Genomic DNA, 23,561 nt, shown 5'->3' with positions numbered 1-23,561 from the left:
TCCCCTGCAATTTATGGGTTAGACAAAATCTGCTTGGTCATCAGAGGAACAGATATCTTTGGAATGATACTGGATGTTCTTCATTTGAGGGCCACAGCATTTGCAGCTGTGTGGCACAGGCTGCCCAGAAAAGTGGTGGATGCCCCACCTCTGGAGGCATTCAAGGCCAGGTTGGATGGGATCCTGGGCAGTATGATATGCAGCTGGGGGATTGGAACCAGGTGTTCCTTGAGGTCCCTTAAATTCTATGATATTATGTATCCAGTTGCCAAAGAACTTTGCATCACTTTTTGAAACATATACCAAGGACCTGTTTGTGGTTTTAATTTCCTTTAAGCTTTGCCCTTCCTTCCTGAGGCCTGCAGATCGCACAGAGAGCCTGCTTCCTCTAGCTGCTGTCAGTGGCTCCTTACTTAGTCTAAGGGATGGTTATTACACAGTGAAACACAGCACTACTCCACTTCTCTGCAATACACTCAGATCCTGTTTGCGGGGGCAACAAATTACTTGCAATTTAAGATAAGAAGTGGCATTCTGCAGAAGTCATTTGGCTTTTAAAAATATATTTCTTTGGGGGAAAGAAAAAATCTTGGTTTCCTTATTTATTTATTTATTTATTTTTAAAATTGAGTTTTTACAGATGAATCTTATGAGCATTTCACTTACTTTTGGGACACTGGCTAAACACAGCTGAATACAGGTTGCAGAATGGAGAGTTAATAGCTTAATTAAGAGACATGAGATTTAAGACTTATGAAGTAGCCTTTTCTTTCAGATATTTGTTTTTCCTGATCTGTACTGTCAGACTGTCTTGCTCCAAAACCATATTTTCCGTGGATACATATTGCATTTTCTCATTCACTCAAATGTTCATTGAAATGGTTTGAAATAATCCTTGAGGCTTATAACATTTGGATGATGATTTACCCAGCTGTGCATACGTGCCTTAATGTGCAGCCTCAGAACATCAGTATCATGTTTACTGCTCTGTCATTGTTGTATAATTTTTACTAAAGAAAGCTCTTAAATGCTGTGCAAAGGTTAACGATCACTTATAACTGCAGTAATCATGCAGAATACTAGTGGGTTTTGTGGAAATATTTCTTTTAAATCTGCTGTATTAAGCATTTTGCTCACCATTTTAATTTTGCCATCTAATTCATCTCCAGGTTTGTGTCAACCTTACATGAAAACTCGGTTGAATCCTTTACCTCTAGAGAATATCTGAGCTGATCCTATCAGTGCAGTGCTTTACTGATGCTGTATGTCCTATGTGTGAGAACAAATGACTGCATTAATAGATAAATATTTATAGCTAGTGGGATTAACCACAGATGCCTATTAATCTTGGTTACACCAGGTTTAAGGTGATACGTGATACCTTTAAAAACAAACTCCAGAGTACATTTTGGCCTCAAAAGCTTCTTGATGAGTGATATCGAACTCTGAACATTGAAAAGCCTGTTGTAAATGACTCAGGGCCCCAGTCTTCAATTTACAGTATGGGGACACCATGGTCTGCCTGCAAGTACATATTGTTTATTTGGGGCTGTCTTAGCCAGTAATTTGTGCTAAACCACTAAATTGCATCACACCACTAATGGCATCAGACCATCTCACCAGCCAATAACCAGCACTTTCAATTGACTTGTTTTCCTTTGTATTCTTCATTAAGATTAGAAAATATTAAGATCCTTTTTCTCCAGAGCATGAGGAAACTATCACACTTTATCAGCCATTCTGTGGTTAAAGGAAATTTTTGAATTATAAGTTTTAACAAATGGGTTCTTAAGAGGAAATGCTATTTCTACGTCTATTCTTTACTTGGGCCAAAAATGTTTTACCAAGAATAACTTAATAGGAAAATACAGAGAAGCACTTAACACCATATGGATACTGTACTGTAAGACATTTGTAGATATAAGTTTATAGAGTCACCCCTTAAATTTGTAACCCGTGTCTTTCTATCACACTGTCAAAGAACAATAGGACAAGTAGATCAGTTTTTAGAAAAACTTACAGGAACTTACAGGGGTGTAGCTGTACAGTGTAATGCCTTCTTATCTCTTATTTTAGAAGCAGTTTAACTTCATTTCTGCCATTATCTATTTGTTTATGCTTTATTTTACTGGTGAAATATATGTATTACATATCTACATAAAGTGTGAAATAACAGGATACAAAGTGGCCTTTATAACTTCACCAGGCTAAATATTTAATCTTCCTGTTGAGGTTTTGCTAAAGCACTTTGTGTGAACCCTCAGCCTTTCAGTTTCCAGTTCCTGGTTCTGTGTCGGGCATCAGAGGTTTCTCATGCAGCTAATATGCAAAGGGAACAGCACAGACATTATGATAGCAAGTGCAAAGGAGAAGCTCAGATCAATAGCTGGAAGAAGGAGAAAGGCTTTGTTGGAATCCTCTGATCAATCTTGAATTTTAACACCTCCAGCTTGAAAATCCAGCACACAGAATAACTTTTTAGCTTGGAAAATGGCTGGGAAATACAAATCTACGTATTTTATGAGTTTTTAAAGTACTTACTGTTTAGAAAAATGTTCAGGATCCAGACTTTCTTCTAGGATGGCAAGCATTTGTAGGCTAGTACCCTCTGTAGCCGGTAATCATGTGCAAAAGTACTATAGCAAAACAAAGAAAAGGTATTAATAGATTAAAATTTAAGATCTCTGACAATGAGTACCAAAGCAGATTACGTTAATTGTTAACTTTCAACAAAAACCTTAGCTTAAGATGTGAAGATATCTAAAAACATAGCACTGAGTAATTATAGAACATGTAGAAAGATCATTGTGCTCTGCCATTCAGTCTTTAAGAGCCTTTCCTTGAAGCCTCAGAGCATTTCCTAGATTAGTCACTGATTTACCATTTCTTGGGCTGTTTTATTTTCTTTAGCAGAATGTTCTTTGGGTCCTAATCATATATCTGATGGCTTTGAAGAAGATTAGAGTAGGTAGATCTAGTTAAGTCCACAGCTAAAGGCTGAAAAGAAAGTCAAAACTGAAGATCTATTCCAAATCCTTTCCAAAACTCTTTTGTTTTGTTTTGTTTTCAATTAGCCACAAATTAATTAAAACAATAGTAAAAGTATTCTACACTTTTACAAGTCCTGTTCCCATTTGTAGTTCATTTATATTTGGACCTCCAACTGTTTATGCATATGTGGAAGACGATTTACAAGAACACTCCAGTAAGAATGATAAAGTTGCTAACATCTAAATAGTGGCAGAATCAGGCCTTCCTGGATCCTTATTCTACAGAGATTTAAGACATAAATTAATCCCACTGATTTAAAGAGTTTGTGCTTGATTAAGTTAAGAGGTGTTGAGGGATAGGAATAAGTTTTACTAAATCAGTGCTTATAACTAAAGTAGGTTTTTTTTCCTCACTCTGTATTTCTGAAACTCCAGACCAGTGATCTTCTAGCTAAGAGTCTAGAAGAGCACTAAGTATTGCTTTACTTGTCTTTTGACTGGATATTGTGCAGTGGATGGCCTAGATTACATCTCCCAGTCTTGTGATGTTTTGAATCCTCTTCAACCACTCACTGGAACAGGTTGCCCAAGGAAGTTGTGGATGCCCCATCCCTGGATGCATTCAAGGCCAGGCTGGATGTGGCTCTGGGCAACCTGCTCTAGTGGTTGACGACTCTGCCCATGGCAAGAGGATTGAAACTAGATGAACCTCTTTGAGGTTCCTTTCAACCCAGGCCATTCTATGATTCAGCTATTGCTGATTATTTTACTAGCTGTTTTGTGCTGAAATCTGTGTACCAGGCCAGGCAGCTCAGTTTTGTGTATATATGGTGCATAAAACCTTATCAGTTGGACTCAGAGCATCACTTGAAAAAGCAGATAATTAGGGGTGTGGGAGGTCAAGCAGGGCTAACTCTGAAGCTAAATCAGGTGGCTCAAAATTTCCATTTACTTTTCTCCTACATAAATTTGAATATAGATTACAATGCAGAATTTATTTTTCACTATTAAATGCACATATTTTATCACAGTGATTAAGGAATAAATCGATAACCTATTTTGGCACTAAAAGATATGCACTTAGTGCATACTGAGTGCAGTACTCATCCATTGCTGAAATCTCTCTCACTTCAGAGTGAGATGTTTCCTCCATGAAGATATCTGTCACAGGACGTTTGTTTAACTTGCTGCTTACTGTGACGTTTTTACTACATACTCCCATTCCGTTGGTCTCGAGCAGGCTGAGCAGTCTTATTATGTTCACATTTAGAACAGCCACGCGCCAGGTCTTCACTTTCACTTTTGTTTTGCCTAAAAAGGAAATCAGAGCAGCAGCAGAATGAACAATCCTAAATGTTAGAAAAAAATACATAAACCCAAGCAACAACCCAAAGCAAATACTCAGCAGTTTACTTTCAAGGGTAGTTTCAAGCTTACATGCAAGTAAACTTGTTAGAACCTAGCCATCTGTAGTATGTTATTAGGTGTGTATCTGACAAAAAAAAATAAATAGAGGGGATAAATAAAAAAGCTGTCAAATGACTCTTGAACATTCAAATGGCTCAAAGGCCCTTTGTGTGGTAATGCTGGCACAGCTCCTAAGTGACCAGATGGAATTTTGTTAACACTCAACAGGTCAAGGGCTGAGATTTTGTTTTTAGCTTACTATATTTGAAAAGCTTACACAAAATGTGTCGGGAAGCTTAATATTTTTTCCTACTATGTAAAATTACACACGTACCTTCCCTTAATGAAGCTACATTGGCAGCTTCAGAGGTTGTCACTTCTGTAAGGTGGGTAAGATTAGAGTTGTGAGAGGCATTTGTTGTTTCTGAAACTGATGGCAGTTAAAAGAAAGAAAATGGATACGTATTCCTGTTATCATAGTATCATAGTATGGAAGGGATCTTAGAGATCATCGAGTCCAACTCCCGGGTTTCGAGCCCTCTGTGTAGCGAAGTGGCACTTCTACCCCCTGCGCCACAGGGGGGATTCGAACCCGGGCCCTTCGGTGCCGCAAGCAGCACTTTATACCACTGCACCACCAGGAGCACACCTGTTATATAACTGTTATATATATATATATATATATATATATATACAACCTGTTATAGGTTGTTTTATTTACACAGTTAGTGATTTTGTTAGAAACAATTTAGAAACAGACTTTGTAATAAACAGGCAAAGCCTGTATTTTTGTAAGAGATAACAAAAATATCTTACATACTCAGAAAGCTTGGTTTCTGATATCACTTACCTCTAGCAGTAGTGATGTCATATTTCCATTGAAAGACAGTGGTAAAGATATAAAATTGCACGATTTCTGTGAATCCCCTTCTTCTATTATCATCACGGCTTTACTGCCATAAGGAATATCTGAAAGCTGAAAACTGGCATTGTCTCCAGGAAAGCTCTCAGGATGGCTTTCAAACCAGACAGAAAAGAAAAAACAAACAAACAAACAAACAAACAAACCCCCAAATCTCTGGCACACCACGGATGCACTGTTTGCCTTTTAAGTGCCTCATTTCCATATTGAAGGCTTTCAGGAAGCCCACGATAGGGAGAAACATGCTGTGTTACAGATTAGTATTTCATAACATCTGACTTCTTAGAGTATCTGAGGCTTCAAGAAGAACACTAATGCAACACTGAATCAGAGTTAGCAATATCAGTTTTGAGCCCAGGTATCATATTCAGGCAAAATTCTCACTGCGGATGGAGTAAGATGAGCCTGGGGCCTTTGCATACAATCTGTTCCCGTATTTGTTCAATAACTCAAACTGATAGCATAAATGTAATTATGACAGACACTGTACTGATTGTATAATTTATATGTACTTACTTACATAGCGTAGGCCAAAGAGCAGATCCTGAGCTTGTTGAAGTTAATAAGAGTTTTTCTTGGCTTCTTCAGTACTGGAACATTGTATCCTCAGGCTTGTACTGTCCAATTTTCATTTATTTATTTAATACCCAGGTTCTGTTTATAAAATAAATGTAGGAGAAGATGATAGGCCCAGTATTTGTAAAAGGGAACAAATAATTCATTAAAAAACTAATGGTAGATTAATTTTGTTATATAGAGGAGAAATGAATACTTATGATCTAAGTCCTGCATTAAAGCCTCATGTGAATATCCATTCAGCTAATTTCCAGTGTTATCTGTGCATTTTGTTGTTTAACAATCCCTAGTGTGTACAGAACTTGGAAAAGGTATAGAAAATTGGGAGCCCCATTAGATTATACAAACAACAAACAAAAAAAAAAACAAACAACAGTGTTTGTTTTAATGCATCAGGGAAATAATTTGAAGGAAAACTGAAAAACATTTTCCAGAAAGTTTTCTTCTTGCTTATGTGATGTCTTGATTAATTAACATTTGCCATTTCTACTCAGTTAACTTGAGTCAACATTAGGATCAAAGCTTTCAGAATAGGTGCAGTCAGAGAAGGTTAAAATCATACCCTAATCTGTGGAGATAAACCACTTAAATATTGTCTTTAAGAAAGCTTTTTAAAATGGACAAAGGTAAGATCTCCTATCCAGTAAGGTGACTCTGAAGAGATGAACTGTGGCATGCATGACTTTATGAAGTGAATATATTTATGAGAAGTCACGTGAACATGTGGGAATTAAGATGGAGAAAAACTGCATATTTTTTTCTATAATTTTGACTAATGTTGACACAGCACATCACTTGGGTTAAAGAGGCGCCTTACCTGCCTTATTACCAATTTGTAACCCTGAAGGGATTCAGTTTTGCTTGTAGATGATGGTGTGCATTTCTGCCTGCTAAGAAATTAAAAAGCTTTTGTTTAACAAAGGTCCTAATTAGTATTTTACCTTCATGCCCTTCTTGTCTCCTGGGTTTTGGTTGTGTGGAAGATCAGGAACCTTGAATAATAAACAATATGAAAAGAAAATGTGCAGTTATTGGTCAAATAAATGTATTTTATATACTATTTGTTTCGTTCTATTCCTACTAACAGGGTACCAGAATGGATCTTTTCATAAACTTACAACCATATGTCTTTATTAATAAAAATAAGTATTTTCTCTTACATTAGCTGAGACTGAAATGAAATTTTAGTACCAATTCTCTGTATTGAACAATATATTTCTGTTTTATGTGTGAAAAGATCTGTTTTATCTTCTTCTAGGAAATGTTTTAAACACAACTTTTAAGGGCTTTTGTGTTTTTAAACACCATACACTTTAATAAAGTCGTGATAGAGTTTCTCCAGGTCTTCAGTGTTTCATTATGAAGTATAAAGATACCTAAATCTGCATCACATTTTCTTTGAGAAGGGACAAAAGTCTTCCAGTATTCTTTAAAGTCTTCTGAAGTCTCAGCTGTGTTATCTTGCCTTTGCAAGTCAGGACTTAAGTAAGAAGGAAAGGATCATTGGCATGCAGAACCCAATTACAGCAGCTACAGATCAATGTAAATATGTTTGTAATAATATTGTATTAATCAAAAGGTTTGACCCTTACATGCAAAGGTGTATGTTTCTTGCATCTTATGGGGCTCGTTATTGAGGGAGTTCAGAGGTTGTTTGTTTGTTTGTTTGTTAAAAAAAAAAAAAAAAGCAGCCTTTTTTTGCATAAAATTGCTGCAAAATTCTGAAATGGCAAGAGGTTGCAAGTGAACAGGTACTGACTGGTGCTGTTTTGTTTGGGTTTCTATCCTGGTTTTGAATACAAACTAAGTAGTTGTTAGCTTATATAAACTGACCTGATTATTACCAAAAATAATTAGGTAGTTCTCTGCACAGGTGGCAATGAGCCATACTGTATCAGTACTTGCAGGTAATAAAAATGAAACTCTATGAGAGACTGAGGTGTCAGAAGAACAGATGCTGAAGGAAATGGATAAATGAAAGAGTAACAAGTTTTTCAGACCAGATGGCATATATCTAAGATTCAGAAAGTGTTTAAGAATGAAGCATCTGAACTGTTGTCAAAAATAGGCAATCTCATTAAAATTAGCTACTATGCTAGAAAAGTAGAGCAAGTGTACCTAAGTTAAAAGCAGGTTGCAGCACGAGCCCTGCAAGTAATGATTGATCGGTATTACCTTAGTACTAGTACAATTGGTTGGAAAGAGAGAAACTTCAGCCCATCTCTGAACATGGTAGAACACAGACAAACAAGCAGGATTTCTGTCTTATATTTAACAACAATAAACTACTCCTGGATTAGGAAGTCCGGATTCATGGATTTAAGTACTAATCTGGCTTAGGGCTGGGTTCAGCCTCAGGATCTGTTCAGCACCAAAAATGCAGCTGATAACACAGGATTTACCTTTCTCACTGTGGTAAAAGTCATTCCCAGGTTGTTAGGTGGAAACAGATGGACAGCAAAATCCAAGCACAGCTGGGGTGATGTGTTTGACTATCTTTTCTTGGTGAACCGAGGCACGATGTGACAGTGCAAATGCCATACAGCCTCCCTATAGCCCAATGCATCATACATGAACCGAGGCACCTATTTGTCCAGTTTCTGACTGAGTGCATAGTAGTGTATCTCAGGAAAAATACTGTGCAGGTTGGGGATGGGATGGGGCAAGTGGCATGCTTCCAGTTTCTAGTAATCTGCAGACCGGGAACTTCGTAATCTAGAATTTCTATGCATATTTCAGTCATGCATGGATTTTAGTTTCTTCATGAAAAAATTTCTCACTGAATAAACTAAATGAATCTGTTTACAGTTCCAGCCTCATAACAGTTCCACACTTTAATTACAAGTAGTGTGAAAATATACTTTCTCCTTTATGCTTATTGCTTAATAATTTCATTTTGGTATTCTAGTAGTTGTGTTAGGAATAATAGTAAATAGCAGCTTTCTTTTCATCGAGTTAGCTCTGCTCATGGTTCCATATATCTCAATCATTTTTACTCAGTCATCTTTTTTACAACATGAAGAGCTCTTGCTGACTTTATTTTTTGAGGCACTCCTTACCTTTGCTCAGCCATTCCTGTGCCTTTTTTACTGCCTCTGGGCATTACTGACCCTTGGTGCCTGGAGACACCTGCAGATGTATCTAGCATGCCTGCTACAGCACCCATGTCTATTTGTCTGCTCTCTGAAACATGCATCTCTGTGCCCTGAGCACCTTCTCTGACACTGTGGACTGAACAATATCTGCAGAGCAGCATGCAGTTCTTGATCATCCTGGTACAGTACAACAGGAATTCAGAATGAATAGGATAACTTGCAACCATAATGTATCAGTACCTGAAATCACAACGGTATACTGAGTGTCAATCAAAAGATACAGGAAACATTAATGATACATGTATTATTTTTTAAAAATATCAATATACTGGAAAAAGGTCACAAGATAGAGAAAAATGAACTGTTCAGACTGCTGCTATCAATCTAAATACCTTTCTGAAACATGAATTAATTACTTAATTTTTAATCTTAGTCTGAAAAGGTATCCAGCATTCCTGAAGCTCTGACCCAAAACAAGGATGATGAACTACCAGTTTTCTTATGGGATAAAGAAACAGTACTTCTGTATGAAGGAAATTAGTAATTGAAAATAGGAGTGAGTCATAATAAAGCTCTCATAAATAAGGGTTCAGTGAAATGAAATGGAATATTGAAGCATTAATTTATGTGAATCAGTTTCTATTCTCTAAAAATGCCTGTGTAAGAGATTGCAGTAATAGTGCCATGTACCCAAAAGCAGCAGGAGTTAGTAAAGGATTGAATCCACTCCATTTTACTGAGTGTTTGTGTAATTACCAAGGAAAATCAAAATGCAATAGGAGGTGGAATGGACAGTTGGGTTTGACAGCTTGCCAGACTTCCCTTTCCAACTTATCTGTTGTTATCTTTAGGATATATGGTTAAATTTTGTGGGGTTTGGAGCTTTCCATAGGAGAGAACTGATGATTCTGACAGCAATCTTGTAAGCCAGGTGTAAGTACAAGTGATTCCCTGTTCTTGGGATCATCAACACAACAGTCAATACTGCTGTTAAACTTCTGACTTGATTCTTCATAAATTCACAACATGATAACAAATTGCTGAGCAACTATACCATACGAATCACAGCTAGCCTTATTTTTACCTTAACCATCTTGACCTTGTCCCCTTAAATCTTCCAACCTAATCAGCTTTCACATGACCCTACATATTGACAGAATCTACTTATTCACGTTTCTTTGACACTTAGCTGAAAAAAATGCCGTATATTGGTTTTGTCTTGTGGATTTTTTAATCTCTAAGAACCTGAACAGTCTCTGCAATAACAAGGCTGCTGGAAACAGCTTCTACAGAGTGAGAGAAAGAGATGGAAAAGTAAGCAAGAGATGATCACAAGGAAACAACGGGGTTTTTGTATGTGAAAGGAAAGCATCTGTGACTTCCTCCCTAAATGACAGGTTCAGTGCAACTGTGAAACTGCAGAAATCAGAAAGCCTTGTGTAATTATATGGTAGGAACCCACTAGAGTACTGCTGCCTTTTCACTCTGAATATCCCTGTCAGTGTCATTTCAACTGTAAGGTTTGTTCTTTTCAGGGCAGTAAAAGGAGAAGGGAGGAAAACGAACAAAGCCTCTGAATCTGTTTAAGATCTATTTGCATATGTCCAATACTTCACAACGTCAAATAAAAATGCATCTTTTGAGGTATAAACCTTGCTTAGGAGGGAGAAGGCCCTGGCTTTGGCAAGAAGAGAGAAAGTGAGCAAATAACATGTTTCCTGAAGGACACTTCTTCCCCCCGTCCTTGTGGCCTTCTGATTTTGTGGCCAAAGGTCTGGTGTTCCTGCAGTATTCCAACTTGTGTTCTCTTTTTTTGCACAGGATAAGAGCTATGTCTAAAGATGCAATTGGTTTAGAATTGTAGGTTTGTTAGAACTTCAAGAAGTGTCATTATTTGTTTTAAAAACACAGTTTATGCGTATGGTTTCTAATTTAATTTCCCTGTGTTGTATTTTAAAAGTACTTAGAAAATCTAATCTCATCTAGTGAATGGCAATTTGGTTTATATTGCAATGGAGTTTCATAAAATGTTTTAAAAGTAATATGGAATACCATTGCCGTAAGCACTGACTGATATTTGAAAGTTAGATGTGCATATACGTCAGTGAGATATACGCGTGCTTAGTATCATGACAAATTGAGTCATTGGTCCCAGGATTGACATCTTTAGTCAATCACATTTGAAAATTACAGCCTGCTGCATACCATGTGTAAGGGCAGACTATTTAAATAGTGGACATTCCTCAGAAAAAGGAAGCAGAAAGTGGGAGTGTAGGAAAAGAGATGGAGGAGATGTTCTCAATGCCTATTGTAGGGTCTGATGTAGCAGTGCATGTTGAGCTGTTGTTGGAGTTCCATTCAATAAACATGCTGCATTCAAGGTTGTTGGGCAGTACCATAAGCCAATACTGGGGAAAGTTTGCTTTCTTGCTGGCTCGTTCAAGGAGAGTGAGGACAGGTGGTAGGGAGCAGAACCATGTGTGGCTTCCCCAGAGGCTTTACAGAGTTGAATTTAGGAGGAAGAGAGTTCCTGTCCATAGGGTAGCTAAGAACATCACATTAGTAAATAAACAGTTGAACATCCTGATAAACAATTTCATACCTAAACACTGGGAACTTCAAAAATGAAGCATCATACTTTTATCTCTATGGGATTTGGGGCTGCAAAACTGGAAGTGGGATGAAAGCCCCAGCTCTGGCTGAGAAGCAGAACAGCTCTAGGAGAATCACAATTCCTCTCCCTCCATGGTATACCTGATTCTGCAGCAGGCTGCCAGTGCCTCACAGGCAAATAATGGCAGCATCAGGGAAGCTGCGGCTGTGCCTCCTTTCCTTGGCACCATCCTGTATGTGGGCAAGTGAGGAGCAAGGAAAGTGCAACTGCTGCCAGCTCCCTCAGAAGGGGCTTCCTGCATTGGTGTGAGGCTCTGAGGCAGCACTGGCTGCCTTTCAGGCCCAGAGGATGTGTGGCAAAGAGGGCGTACCTGTGGTTCTGTAGGGCTGGTGTGAAGGCTTTCTGATTAGTCACTGGGGAATGGTAGGCGGCTAGACACTATTTAACATTATTTGTTTGGAGTAACAATTCCTGCCTACTGAGAGAGTTGGCATGGAAACTGCTTCAGCACTTGTGTTTTAAAGGGTAGCCCATTCAGCACTGGGTTAGTCATCCGCGTGCAAAGCCAGGAGACTGGGCCTGCAGCTGCCAACACTGCTGCTTCACTCCCAAATACAGAGAATACTCGAAATGGCAGCAACATTACTGGCCCTAACTTTTATGAGAAAAAATGGGCGGCTGTTGAGAGTTACATTACATGGTTTGAGTTGATTTGTGGCTGCCCTTTTTTCCTGAAGAAGGAGGAGTTATTTAATTATCTGAAATTTACAAAAGAAGTTTCTTATTTCTAGAAGATGCCTTATTTTTTTATGGATGGATTAAATTTAAAGAGTTAGCACAGTTCATATAAACAGTGCTTAGAACAATGTGGTGGAAAATGGCATAATCCTTAAAAGGCTGTAAGCTCAGCACTGGGGGTTTGTGAATGTGTAGCCAAGATGGAAACACACACAGCGCACTGAAAATGTCACTGTCAATTATTTTCCCATTGTTGATGGCAAAAATTCAAACTGTACTTACTTCCATCATACTTTTTTTTTTCCATGCAGAAGGATACAAGCAGAGATACTGCTGCTGGTTCTCTGAACCAACTTGGCTGAGAGAATATTGATGGCTAAATTGCTGCTCAGCAGCATTTCATAAAGTGCCTGCTGGCATCCTGCTCTCAGATGCAGGAGGATAAATGCATGCATAAATTTGAAAGGTTTAATTTCATGCGTACCCTTTGACTCCAGGCTTTTTATATCCTCAGAATACAGAACGTTAATTCCTTCTTCACTGGTACAGAATTTTGTTTACTTTGCAGTTACTGTTTACGTTCATTGCTGTTACCAAAAGGCTAAGGACACTGATTTCTTTTTTCTTTGTGTTTACCAAGCAGATAATCTAAGTGATGCCCTGAAAAAGCTGAAGATAACAGCCACTGACAGCACAGCAGATAGCTTGGAGGGATGCTTGGATTGTCTACTTCAAGCTCTGGCACAAAACAGTAAGTTCTATGGACCTTTCAACTTTTAATCATACCATGGTATCAGTGAATAAAAAGAGAGGTAATAAATTATGGCTAAAACCTCATGAAAGCAGTGGGCTGATAGATTAGTTGTCCAGGGTTTTTGTTGCTGTTTATTTGTTCTTAAACATCTATCTGTGACATTCGGATGGCAATGAAGACAGTGATAAGAAAATCTTGCTACTTGAAACCATTGTGGTTCAGTCCTTTTTCCAGTATTATGAAGTAGCACAAAAAAATTCCCAAGGGAGGATATGACAAGGATGAACAAATGGGCCCAACAGGACAAGGAGAGGGGATATGGGAGCTACTTGCTAATTCTGGTGAAGAGACCATTGTGTCCTACTGGCAGTTGGCAACTTCTCCTCATACTTGTTATCAACATTTCTTATTGCCAGTTGTTTCAAGTAGCAGAAATGGGCTGGATATATAAATTATAGATAAATGATAAATTAAGAATGAAATAAAATGATGGTTTTGTCGCGTGATTTGGTTGTTTGTTTTTTTTGTTTGGTTGGTTGGTTAGTTTTTATCTCCCCAAAAGATGCGAAATGTGTGTCCTTACTCCAGGCGCTACTTTTATAAGCCTTGTTTCTCCTCCATCCTGTTATTCTACAAATAAGCCTTTTGGCTTTCTTGGTGTAAAATCCTTCATGAGGTTTTTCACGGTAGAACGTAAGTCCCATTCGTATCACATCAAAGATGTCATGTGGATAATAACAGTCTTTGTATTTAATAGTAGTGCTTTTTTCATTTTAATTATTTTGCAGGGAGATGTCAGCTAGACATCAACCCATTTTGTTGAAAATGATGAAACCCTTTTGTTACGGGTTTAGTTATTAGGCATATCCAATACTTTAATTTCTAGTTGGTTTTGGTATTTCCATGTCGAATATTTTTGTTAAGGAATGTATTATTCCTTACTAAAAAAGAAATGGTATGAAAAAAATGATGATGCGTTTAGCATTAATAACAGAGATTATCATTTTGCCAATGAAAGTTGCATAGTTTTACAACAGAACAAGTTTAGAGAAAATTATTTTCCATCTGCTAATGTGCAGCAAACATACCAGTGCTTCCTTGCATCCAGATGACTGTTCTGTCATGGTCTAGGGCTTTGCTCTTCCTTCCAAAATCTTTTCTCTTCTGGTCTTGTGGCTGCTAAATCAGATAAACAGATTAGGATTTTGACCCATTTCTTTGGGGTAGTTTTACAGCATACAGCTATAATCCTTCTGGAGTTTAAACCAATCCAATAGATTGGTTCAAGGAGTACTTATATTATGTAACCGTTCTTCTAAACATTGTAGTAACTATTGGGCCAACAGTATATTGCAAAAACCCATTTTCTTTGATCAAGCAGCCAATGCATGTCCTTTCTTATAGTTCTCACCCATCCAGTTAAGTTCTTAACATGAATTCATTTATTTGGCACACTATATATAGTATATATACTGATTGCATATGTCATAAAGATATGACACAAGCTGTACCTCTGTGTCTGCATATCAGTACATCTCTATGTATCTATATATCTTACATGAAGAAGATTTAGGGCTAAATGATCACAAATGTTTTAACATTGACAAAATTTCCAAATGTGGATATTAAAAATAACAAATAAAGCTATAACAAAGCAAGACAACATGACAGAATGGCTTAGGAGATGACATCCATCCCCTTCAGAGTACACAGTTTAAACAGACTAAAGTCAAATAACCAGCTTCTAATTTTAAAATGAGGTGATTTTCTCTTTTTTATTCTTGAAGCAAAGGTCTTGGTGCTTTAAATCAATTTTATTTTTTAAATAACTTGATTTGCATGAAATGAGCTGGAACAGAAGAACAAGTGAACTACGGTGCAAAAATACACCGTTATGAAGTTTCCAGACATCTCAAATTTGGATACCTTGAGAATAAGCTATTAAAACAGAATTTACAGGACTAATAAGTCTGATACTCTGAACTTTCCTGGCTGTATATACACACATACATCTATATTTGCATATATCTACATATTATGGTAACTGAAGTTTGCGAGGACTTCTCCAAAGACTTCATAGTGTACAGACTGTGCCCAGTGTGCATGGCACAATGCCATAATGATTGATTCCTAGCTAGTCTGTTCCTTTGAGGGCAGAATTAAATAATGTCTAGGGAGATAACATGGAATATGTTTTATATGGGAAAGTTCCATTACTTGTGTTTTCATATAACGTTAAAATAAAAATGTTTCCACCAGGAAGCATTCAAAGAAAGGTAGAAGGTGAGTAGTAATAATGAGAAGTCAGATTGTCTATACTAAATTATATATTAATTGTAACAACTGGAAAATTAATAGTAAGATTTCACAAATAATGATTCTACTTTCCTTTGGGATATTCCCATGTGTATGATTATATTAATTAAACTTACATTCTGATTATAGTTCAGTAAATCATCATATTAGAGTAAGAATGGGAAAATAAACAATGCAAGAAATAAAGTGTATTTAAAGGAAATTTTTTAGGACTGTGTTTTCATTGAGAGTTCACCGTGGTTTCTTAAGTCATGTTATTTAAGTTCAATTCACTTCATTCAGACTTCGGAACATAAATATTATTTTATGTATAAAACATAGTGTATTATTATTACACTAACGGAACCCATTCCCATCTACCACCAGCCAAAAATCCAGTGTAATTGTGATTTTAATAAAGGAAATAAAAATGTTTTATTCCCAGAAGTTCAACGCACCCCTACAGCATGTACATGAGAATGTTCCTCAGACTATTTCACTGCTTTGAGTTGCAGCATAGTCTCCTGGTTGCTGCCGGGACATCAGGAACTTTCATTTGTCTTTAGCAGTATGTAACAGTTTTGGTTCTATTTTCTTTGCATGCAGTCTTTTAACTTTTTATTGTTAAAAGGTTACAAATCACTTTCTTCCAATCCCATATTATGTAACGTATAGAAAGAGATGGCAAAGCTGTGATGAATGTTGTAGCTTTTAATTTCTTTTTATGTAACCTTCTATTTTGCCTTTTTTCTTTCATAACTCTTTTGCCAACCCATCTTTTGATAACAGCAGACAGGCTGTAGTGTCATGGAACGTGACAGCCCTTTTCTCTATCCTTATGAGCTATTCTGCCATTTGTTACACCAAACGAACTAAGGCATATGCGTACACATGTACAACAGAACATAAGGGTGAGTCAAATAGCGATTTGTGATAGCTGACGATAAGCAATTTGTAGGTCAAACTGAAATGTTTTTAGCTACTATTTTGTCCAGGGAGATATCTGTATAGCTCTTCACATCTGACACCTGGGTCTAAAAATCCTGCACAGATGGTTTCTTCAGGAGACACTATTAGGAGAGATGCTTATTCCTGTTTATGCTGACATTTATTTCTTCAGTGCTTCTGGATGAGGCCAGTCATATTTAAACTAGCTAGAGCCACTAGACAAAACTAAGAGCTTTAGGCTGTAAGAAGGAACAATGGTAGAGGAGTAAGAGCGAAGTGCACACTGCTAATGCATTACAATAATAAAAACACACCTTATTTTGTGGACTTCTTTCATCATTCTCAGTGAAGACAACTGGCATAGGTAGGGACTTTGCAGCCATTCTGCCTACCAGATTTCTGAAAGGAAAACACAATTGCTTGATCTCTCTCCATCCACCAGCATTCATCATCTCTAAACAAATAAACTTTCTGTGCTTCAGATCTCTAGGGGCAGGCTGTGGTGTGTGATCAACAAGCAAAGTTAGCAGTAGAGAAACAGCCAGTCATCGTGCACTGAATGAAACACTGCCTTCTATCAAATTAGAAGGTGAAATTCACTTACCACATCTTGTCTTTTAGAAACTATATATTAAACAAATGACTCCACTGTCTGCTCTGTACACTTTAGATTTATGGGCATGGTTTTGTGTGTTATTGTCAAGAAAGAATTTTGCTGACCCAGAAGCAGGCAGTTTACCATATTATGAAGTGCAGAATTATCATAGTGATGGGAAAAGACAAAGAAAAAAGAGAAATTACTTTGTCAGTGAATTTGATTCTGAGGTTCTGTACCTTTTGTTCAATTTAGCTGAAAAAAAAATAATAATAACATTAACTGTGCATTGAAAATGTGATTTCATTTTGTGCTTAGTACGATAGAATTCCTTCCATTATAAGTTGAGACCTCTACAAACAGGGATTGTTTTCCCCCCTCATCCGCAAAATAGCTTAGAGTAATGAAAAGCTTATGTTGAAGCTGATTTTTGATGTCTTCGAAGAAAAAAAAAGAAAAGAATTAAAGTCTGTAGGAAAAAAAAATTACAGGAGGAAATCAGGGATAAAGAGCTCTGATGTGGTGCATTTTTCTTAGAGAAACGTGGTCATGTCAGACTCATAGAATCATTACTGTCAGAAAGAACACTGAGATCCTCTAGTCCGACCACCAACCATCACCACCATCATGCTAAGCTATATCCCTAAGTGTCACACCTTAACATTTCCTAACTCCTCCAGGAATGGTGACTCCACCACCTCCCTGGACAGCCCATTCCAGTGCCTCACCTCATCTCCCTGTGCTCACAGTGAACTGAGGAGCAAGTTCCTCCCCTGACTGACGTCTGCCCTCTGACCCCACTCAAACAGCATGTACTTGTCTGCCTGCACATCTTGTATGTATTTAGCAAAGCTGTATATTTGGTCTGATGTTTTTTGCTACATTTTCATCATATTAGCAGCTTTGGAATCAAAGGGTACTTTGTGTTTTTGTTCTAATTACAATTACAGATTGATATTCTTCCCCTACGTACAAATGGAAGTGAAAGTATTGCTGATGATGCAAGGAAGGTCTGTCTGCTTTCCTGTCCAACTGAAATTGTCAGTGCAACTACTGTAGAAAAATGGCAGTATTAAATACTGTCTCTAGTGGCATCATTAGGCTTGTATTACTGAACGTTATTACTTTCTGAATAACAAATTGTACCTGATTATTACATGTTCAAATTATTTTCTATTTGGGAACCAAAAGCCTATGTTACGAAAAAGGAAACAATTATTTGGTTTCAGGAGTTTTGTTTCTAAGGCACAATGTTACGTGTTGCATTATGATAATAACTCAAAGGAGTAACTTCAACTTAAATTGTTTTATGCAGGAAAAATTCTATGAGACAATGGATATAATTTCATCCATTTATGATCTTATTGGCTCAGATACTTTTAAACCAAAGACCGCCTAAGTTGACAGAAAAATATGGTCTCTGAACATGAGCATAAGAATCTGGGGCTGTTGTATAAAAATGGAGGGAATGAGAAGATTAAAGCACTTTTGCACTGGAGGAAGGTATTTTGAAAGGTTATGGAGTAATAATCTTATATAATTCCCACTTCTTATGAGAAGTAGAAAATGCTTTATTTTTGATTTCACATCTATGAAAAAGATGACCATATACTATTGGATTTAGGAAACAGTAAGTTAATTGTAAAGAAAATACAAGAGGAAGCAATATCCATCACTGCATATCACTATGTAGTGATTTATACTCCACTAAGCACTATCTCATAAATATTACATCTATCAAAAAAAAAAAAAAAAAATACAGCTAACCTGAGATCCTCAAATAGACGTCCACAAAAAAAGGACTGCATGAGAAAAAGAAAACAAGAAATATTGGTTCTTTTTTAAACCACAGACCTTCTGGGACAATTACTGCAGTAATGAGAAGAGAAGAGAAGAGAAGAGAAGAGAAGAGAAGAGAAGAGAAGAGAAGAGAAGAGAAGAGAAGAGAAGAGAAGAGAAGAGAAGAGAAGAGAAGAGAAGAGAAGAGAAGAGAAGAGAAGAGAAGAGAAGAGAAGAGAAGAGAAGAGAAAATGTTCTTGCTAGTCCAGACATGCTGCGATTCAGAGACAAGAGGTTACAGCAGATATACATAACCCAGATTTGGCAGATGAGAAATCTGAAAATCTGCTGAGAACGTTATTTTTGGCTCTCATATACTCAGTGTAAGAGGCTGAAAATGCCCACTAATCCCAGCCTTCAACACCCAGATCCAAAAAGTGTCTGGCATGTGACTGAAGCAGAAAGGCAAGCACACACATTTCCAAATATTTTTTACACTTAGTTTTTTGGAGGCTAAGCCTATGAGTTCACACATTGCTATGTAAAAATGCTAAAGCAGAATTACACCAATTGAGATGTGCTTAAAGGAGAAGGGAAGGGCCTCGTTTTTGGAAGAAGTTTAGAAATTTGGGAAAGAACTTACAGTGCAGTGAGAAAGGTTTGAAGTAGCACGCTTTCCCTTGTGGATGTGATCGGCTAAGATACACAGTTTTCTGTTTGTTGAACTATGCTAATCCCTGATACCTCAAGAAGCTATCATATTACTCATCAAAATTTCAATTTCAACATTTATTTTGCAGCTTCTTTGGCATGTCATTTCCTCTCCCATAATGAATATAATTACTTTGTACTATTTTTTTTTCCCCCCAAGAATATATTTTGGCTTTATACTGCCCTGTATTGATTTAGATATATTCTCTCTGTTGCATCAGTAGGAAAATATATTATAAACTTCCCAAGGAACTGCTAGTAGATCTCTTCCATCACTTCCTGCTGTTTCAGCTTTCTGTTGTTGAGATCATGAGCTCAGCCCTCCTACCTAAACCTTCTGTTCAGGTTTTCTCATGCAAGTCACCAGTATGTTTTCTAAAACCCCATGGTTCCTATTTAATGGCATCACAGAGGAGGATGTGGTAGCATCTGCTGAAAAAAAAAATGTTGGATTTTAGCAGAGATTGCTGATTTCTCACATTCCTTCCTTAGAGATGAGACTTGCTATCCTATGTCCCAAATCTCCAGTAGGCATTTGCTTCCAAAGGCATCAACTTTCCCATTTTTTTACGTCTTGGTGGATTTCCAGTTCTCACAACCATATGTTAACACAGAGGTTATATCTGAGTTGGAAATTCTTTATTATGTTCTGTTCTTTATTATTGACTTTCATATGTTATTTAGTACTTATACTCTTCCTATAATTGACATTACTTTTTCTGATCTCCACTGGCCATAGAAGACAGAACAATTCCTGTACTTGAGCAGCAAAATCACAGAGAATTCAGAGATAATTTTTTGTTATTGCTAAATACATTCTTCACCAAGTCAGACAAGCACCTATAAACTGAACTTGTAGCACATCAGAATGCCACTCGGTTTCAGAAAATGCTGTGTCTGTTTAGTATTTAAGCAGGGGTCAATTCACATTTTGCTTCTATGAAAGTAAAAGGTTGGCTACTCTCCCACACCAAACACAGAGGAGAAGAATTTGTCGAATGTTCTATCCTAGCAGAGTTATTCTAAGAAATAAAAACTATATATGAATTTCATTCATTCCCATTGTAGAGGCATTTTATGCTAACTCTTTCTGAAGTATGGAGAAGAACCTCAGCATTTCACAGTTTGTTCAAGCAAACATGGCCATAAACAACACTAAACCAACCTTCTCTGGTTTTGCAATCAAATTTGAGCAGAGTAAGAGTAAGACAAGATGTGTCACCTCACGTTATTCAGTAACAAAGTGAACCTCTGCTCAGCATTAGAGCCTAAAATAAAACAATAACTGCCTGTATGTGCTAATTTGACACTCACATGTAGGATTAACTTTTGGATACTGTTATTTCACGTAAGAGCACTCACAGATTTAATGCTCATTACTAAGCTGCAAGAACACAAGCCAGCAGGCAACAGTGGCATGAGAACACAAAATGAGTGAGCAAACAATGATGCCAGTTAACTGTGGGCTTATTAGCAAATAGCAGAATCAAGGCCAACATTAAATGTGTCTGCCCCGTGGCACTGAGCTACCTGTAGCACCTTGAACAGCACATTTTCCGAGCCTATTGGAGACTTGAAGTGGTATCTGTTTGTCAGCTGCTAAGTCTTGACCCAGCTGCTTTGGATTCAGTGATGCAGACATAATTAATTGAATCTGTCTTCTCAATCCAAGGGAGGGAGGGGAAGTAGGAACAGAAAAATATGAGACTACGTAGAAGAGTAACAAGGAATAAAAGCAGTGCCTATTTTTAAAGGAAGGAAAGAAATGAAAGAAGGGGAGGACATATGTAAAGATTAGCATTTTGAAAGAAAACCATCAAATTAAATGCAGGTACCTGAGTGGTGATGGATGCTGAATCTTCATAATTCCCACTGCCTTCTGCAGCAGCTGCTCATGCTCAGAATTTCTACCGACTCTGCTCAGTAATTGCTGCACGAATGTTCAGAACAGAGTAAAATTAGTACAAGAAATAGAAAGAAAGATCATGAGTCTGCCAGCATTTGCCAATACTCTTGTCTTTGAGGACAAATTCTTATGTACTCTTAGTCCCATTGAGCCTAAGTTATACTTGTATTAAGTTATATGCATAAGTTGCTCCGAAAGTAATGCCTCCTTTTTTTTTTTTTTTTTTTTTTTTTTTTTTTTTTTTACTATAATCACCACTGTTAGCCAATTCATGAGGATGAGCTGATCAGGACATTTTTCATTTCATGGTATGACAGTTGTGCTTTGCTGTCCGGAACTTGTCTTTCATGGCACTCACTGCTGTTGAAACACACCACCCACTGCCTCATTGCACTCACATCCACTCTTTGGGCTCCATAAGCATTCAGCAGGTATCAGTGAATGTCAGTGGGTGCCATTTTTTCCACATGGAGGAATTCAGTGACACATCTTTGCCTCATACGCACTCCCATGTCAGACGCCATTGTTTCAGAGTGCCCCTCTGCTGCCATCTGTCATACGGCAGCAGAATATAATGGGATTGGTTGGGAAGGTTCAGCCTCTGCTGCCATACTACCAGCATCTGCCTCTGCCATGAGACAACATAATAACATAGGAAGCATTACTTTCAGAGCAGCCCTTGTGGATGACAGAGCACTTGAAGCATTTGGATACAAAGCAAGTGCAGCTTCTTTTTCAATTATTTTGCTTTGCAGCATCATTAGTATTGATTCTTATATGACAGCAGGTGCCAAGAAAAGTATTCTTTCTTCAAAGGTATATTTCTAGTTTATTTCTCAGTACACTGTCTTTGCTGAATATGATTATTATATGGGGAATATGATGCAATAAAACGTAAAGCAAAAAGCATAACATGAGCATTCAGCATTTATGGTTGAATTATATATCTATGTTAAGCAGAAAATAATATAACATTTAGCATAATTAGGAGTATCTTGCATGACAAATGACATTTTGATTGGCCTGTAAGCATAAAATCTGTCGTGGTTACATAGATGATAAGTCTATGTGGTGTGTACTACAGAGGAAGAAAATTGACAGTGAGTTTTGATGAGAAAATGAAAATGGTAAATAAAACTCTGCAGAAAGTTTTATATTCTGCTAGAGAAGGCTTGGAGATGATGAAGACTGTCTTAGAACAGATGCAGTTTCTACTGGTTAAAACATTCCTTTGCTACACTACTTTGCATTGCATCACTCAGAAAGTAACATTACCCAGCAAAAAACACCTTGCTTAGTTTTCTAGCTTTTGGCAGAATAGCTGCATCAGCAGTAGGAGTTTGTTAGCAGGGAAACTGTCAAACTGAAATGACCACATCTTAGACTTGCATATTCAGACAAGCTGGAGTTTCTAGTCAGTCTTGGATGCAGATAATCTCTTGTAGCAGAGCCAGAGGTTCAAATCTAATTGGGTCAGCTCAGCAAGTTAAGCTCATTGAAGTCCATTAAGTTTACCTGATAAGACTTATAGTCAAATGCTTTTCTGAAAACTGGGGATCCCAATGGATACTTTGTGAGTGAGTTTTGTCTCAAATATTATGTTATAAATTGATCCTTCTTTTTGCTACAGATGCTTTTTGCATCTTAGCTCATGAAACTGTGTTTTTCCATGGCACTGTATAACACTTAAGGCAGAAATGTTTCATCACAAATGCTGTGTATTATATATTATTACAGTATACATATTCAATTTTCATATATTAAATCAAAGCAACTGTTTTTTATTGGGCTGTCTCCCAGTAAACTGGCTTAGCTTAATGATACTGAATGGTAATCACTGCTGCTTAGTGGGGTTATATTTTACATAAATAATAAGTAATGTGTACTGTTAGTGCCAAACAGTTAAATGATGTTTATCCAAGTGTTAAATTCCAAGGGCTATTCATTGAATATACAGTGTGCCACATAAAGATTAAGTGTTAAATATTTTTTCTTCTCAGAAGGCTTCAGTGAACAGTTTCAGATAATAGAATATAAAAATTTCTTTTTAGATTAGCTTTTCGAAGTGCAGTGCAGAAGGAATAGAAAAGGTCTGTTTATTTAGAAAATAAATAAATAAAAGGCATTTAGAGAGCCTGTAATACACTGTTTTAGGTCTGAAATTTCATTCTTAGCTTTGGCTCAGTCCCTTATGACTTACAAATATGATTTCTTCTTAGATGAGGCTTTTC

The 23,561-nt window shown here is 37.2% G+C and overlaps 1 protein-coding gene across 4 annotated transcripts in view; it reads left to right on the top strand.

Moving 5' to 3' along the window:
• The window catches only part of RAP1GDS1 (Rap1 GTPase-GDP dissociation stimulator 1), an 87,365-nt gene that overhangs the window by 16,663 nt on the left and 47,141 nt on the right, over positions 1-23,561 (top strand). For 2 of the 4 annotated variants that reach the window (XM_072334841.1, XM_072334838.1), the window contains exon 2: positions 12,983-13,093. In XM_072334841.1, the coding sequence (XP_072190942.1) occupies positions 12,983-13,093 (111 nt within the window). The remainder of the gene's footprint in view (positions 1-12,982; positions 13,094-23,561) is intronic. The other 2 variants (XM_072334837.1, XM_072334839.1) reach the window with 1 other exon arrangement.

Source organism: Excalfactoria chinensis, chromosome 4, assembly GCF_039878825.1.
Source record: "Excalfactoria chinensis isolate bCotChi1 chromosome 4, bCotChi1.hap2, whole genome shotgun sequence".
NCBI classification, from domain to species: domain Eukaryota; kingdom Metazoa; phylum Chordata; class Aves; order Galliformes; family Phasianidae; genus Excalfactoria; species Excalfactoria chinensis.
Note: the sequence above shows the minus strand (reverse complement) of the source record. Positions and strands in the feature narration are given on the sequence as shown.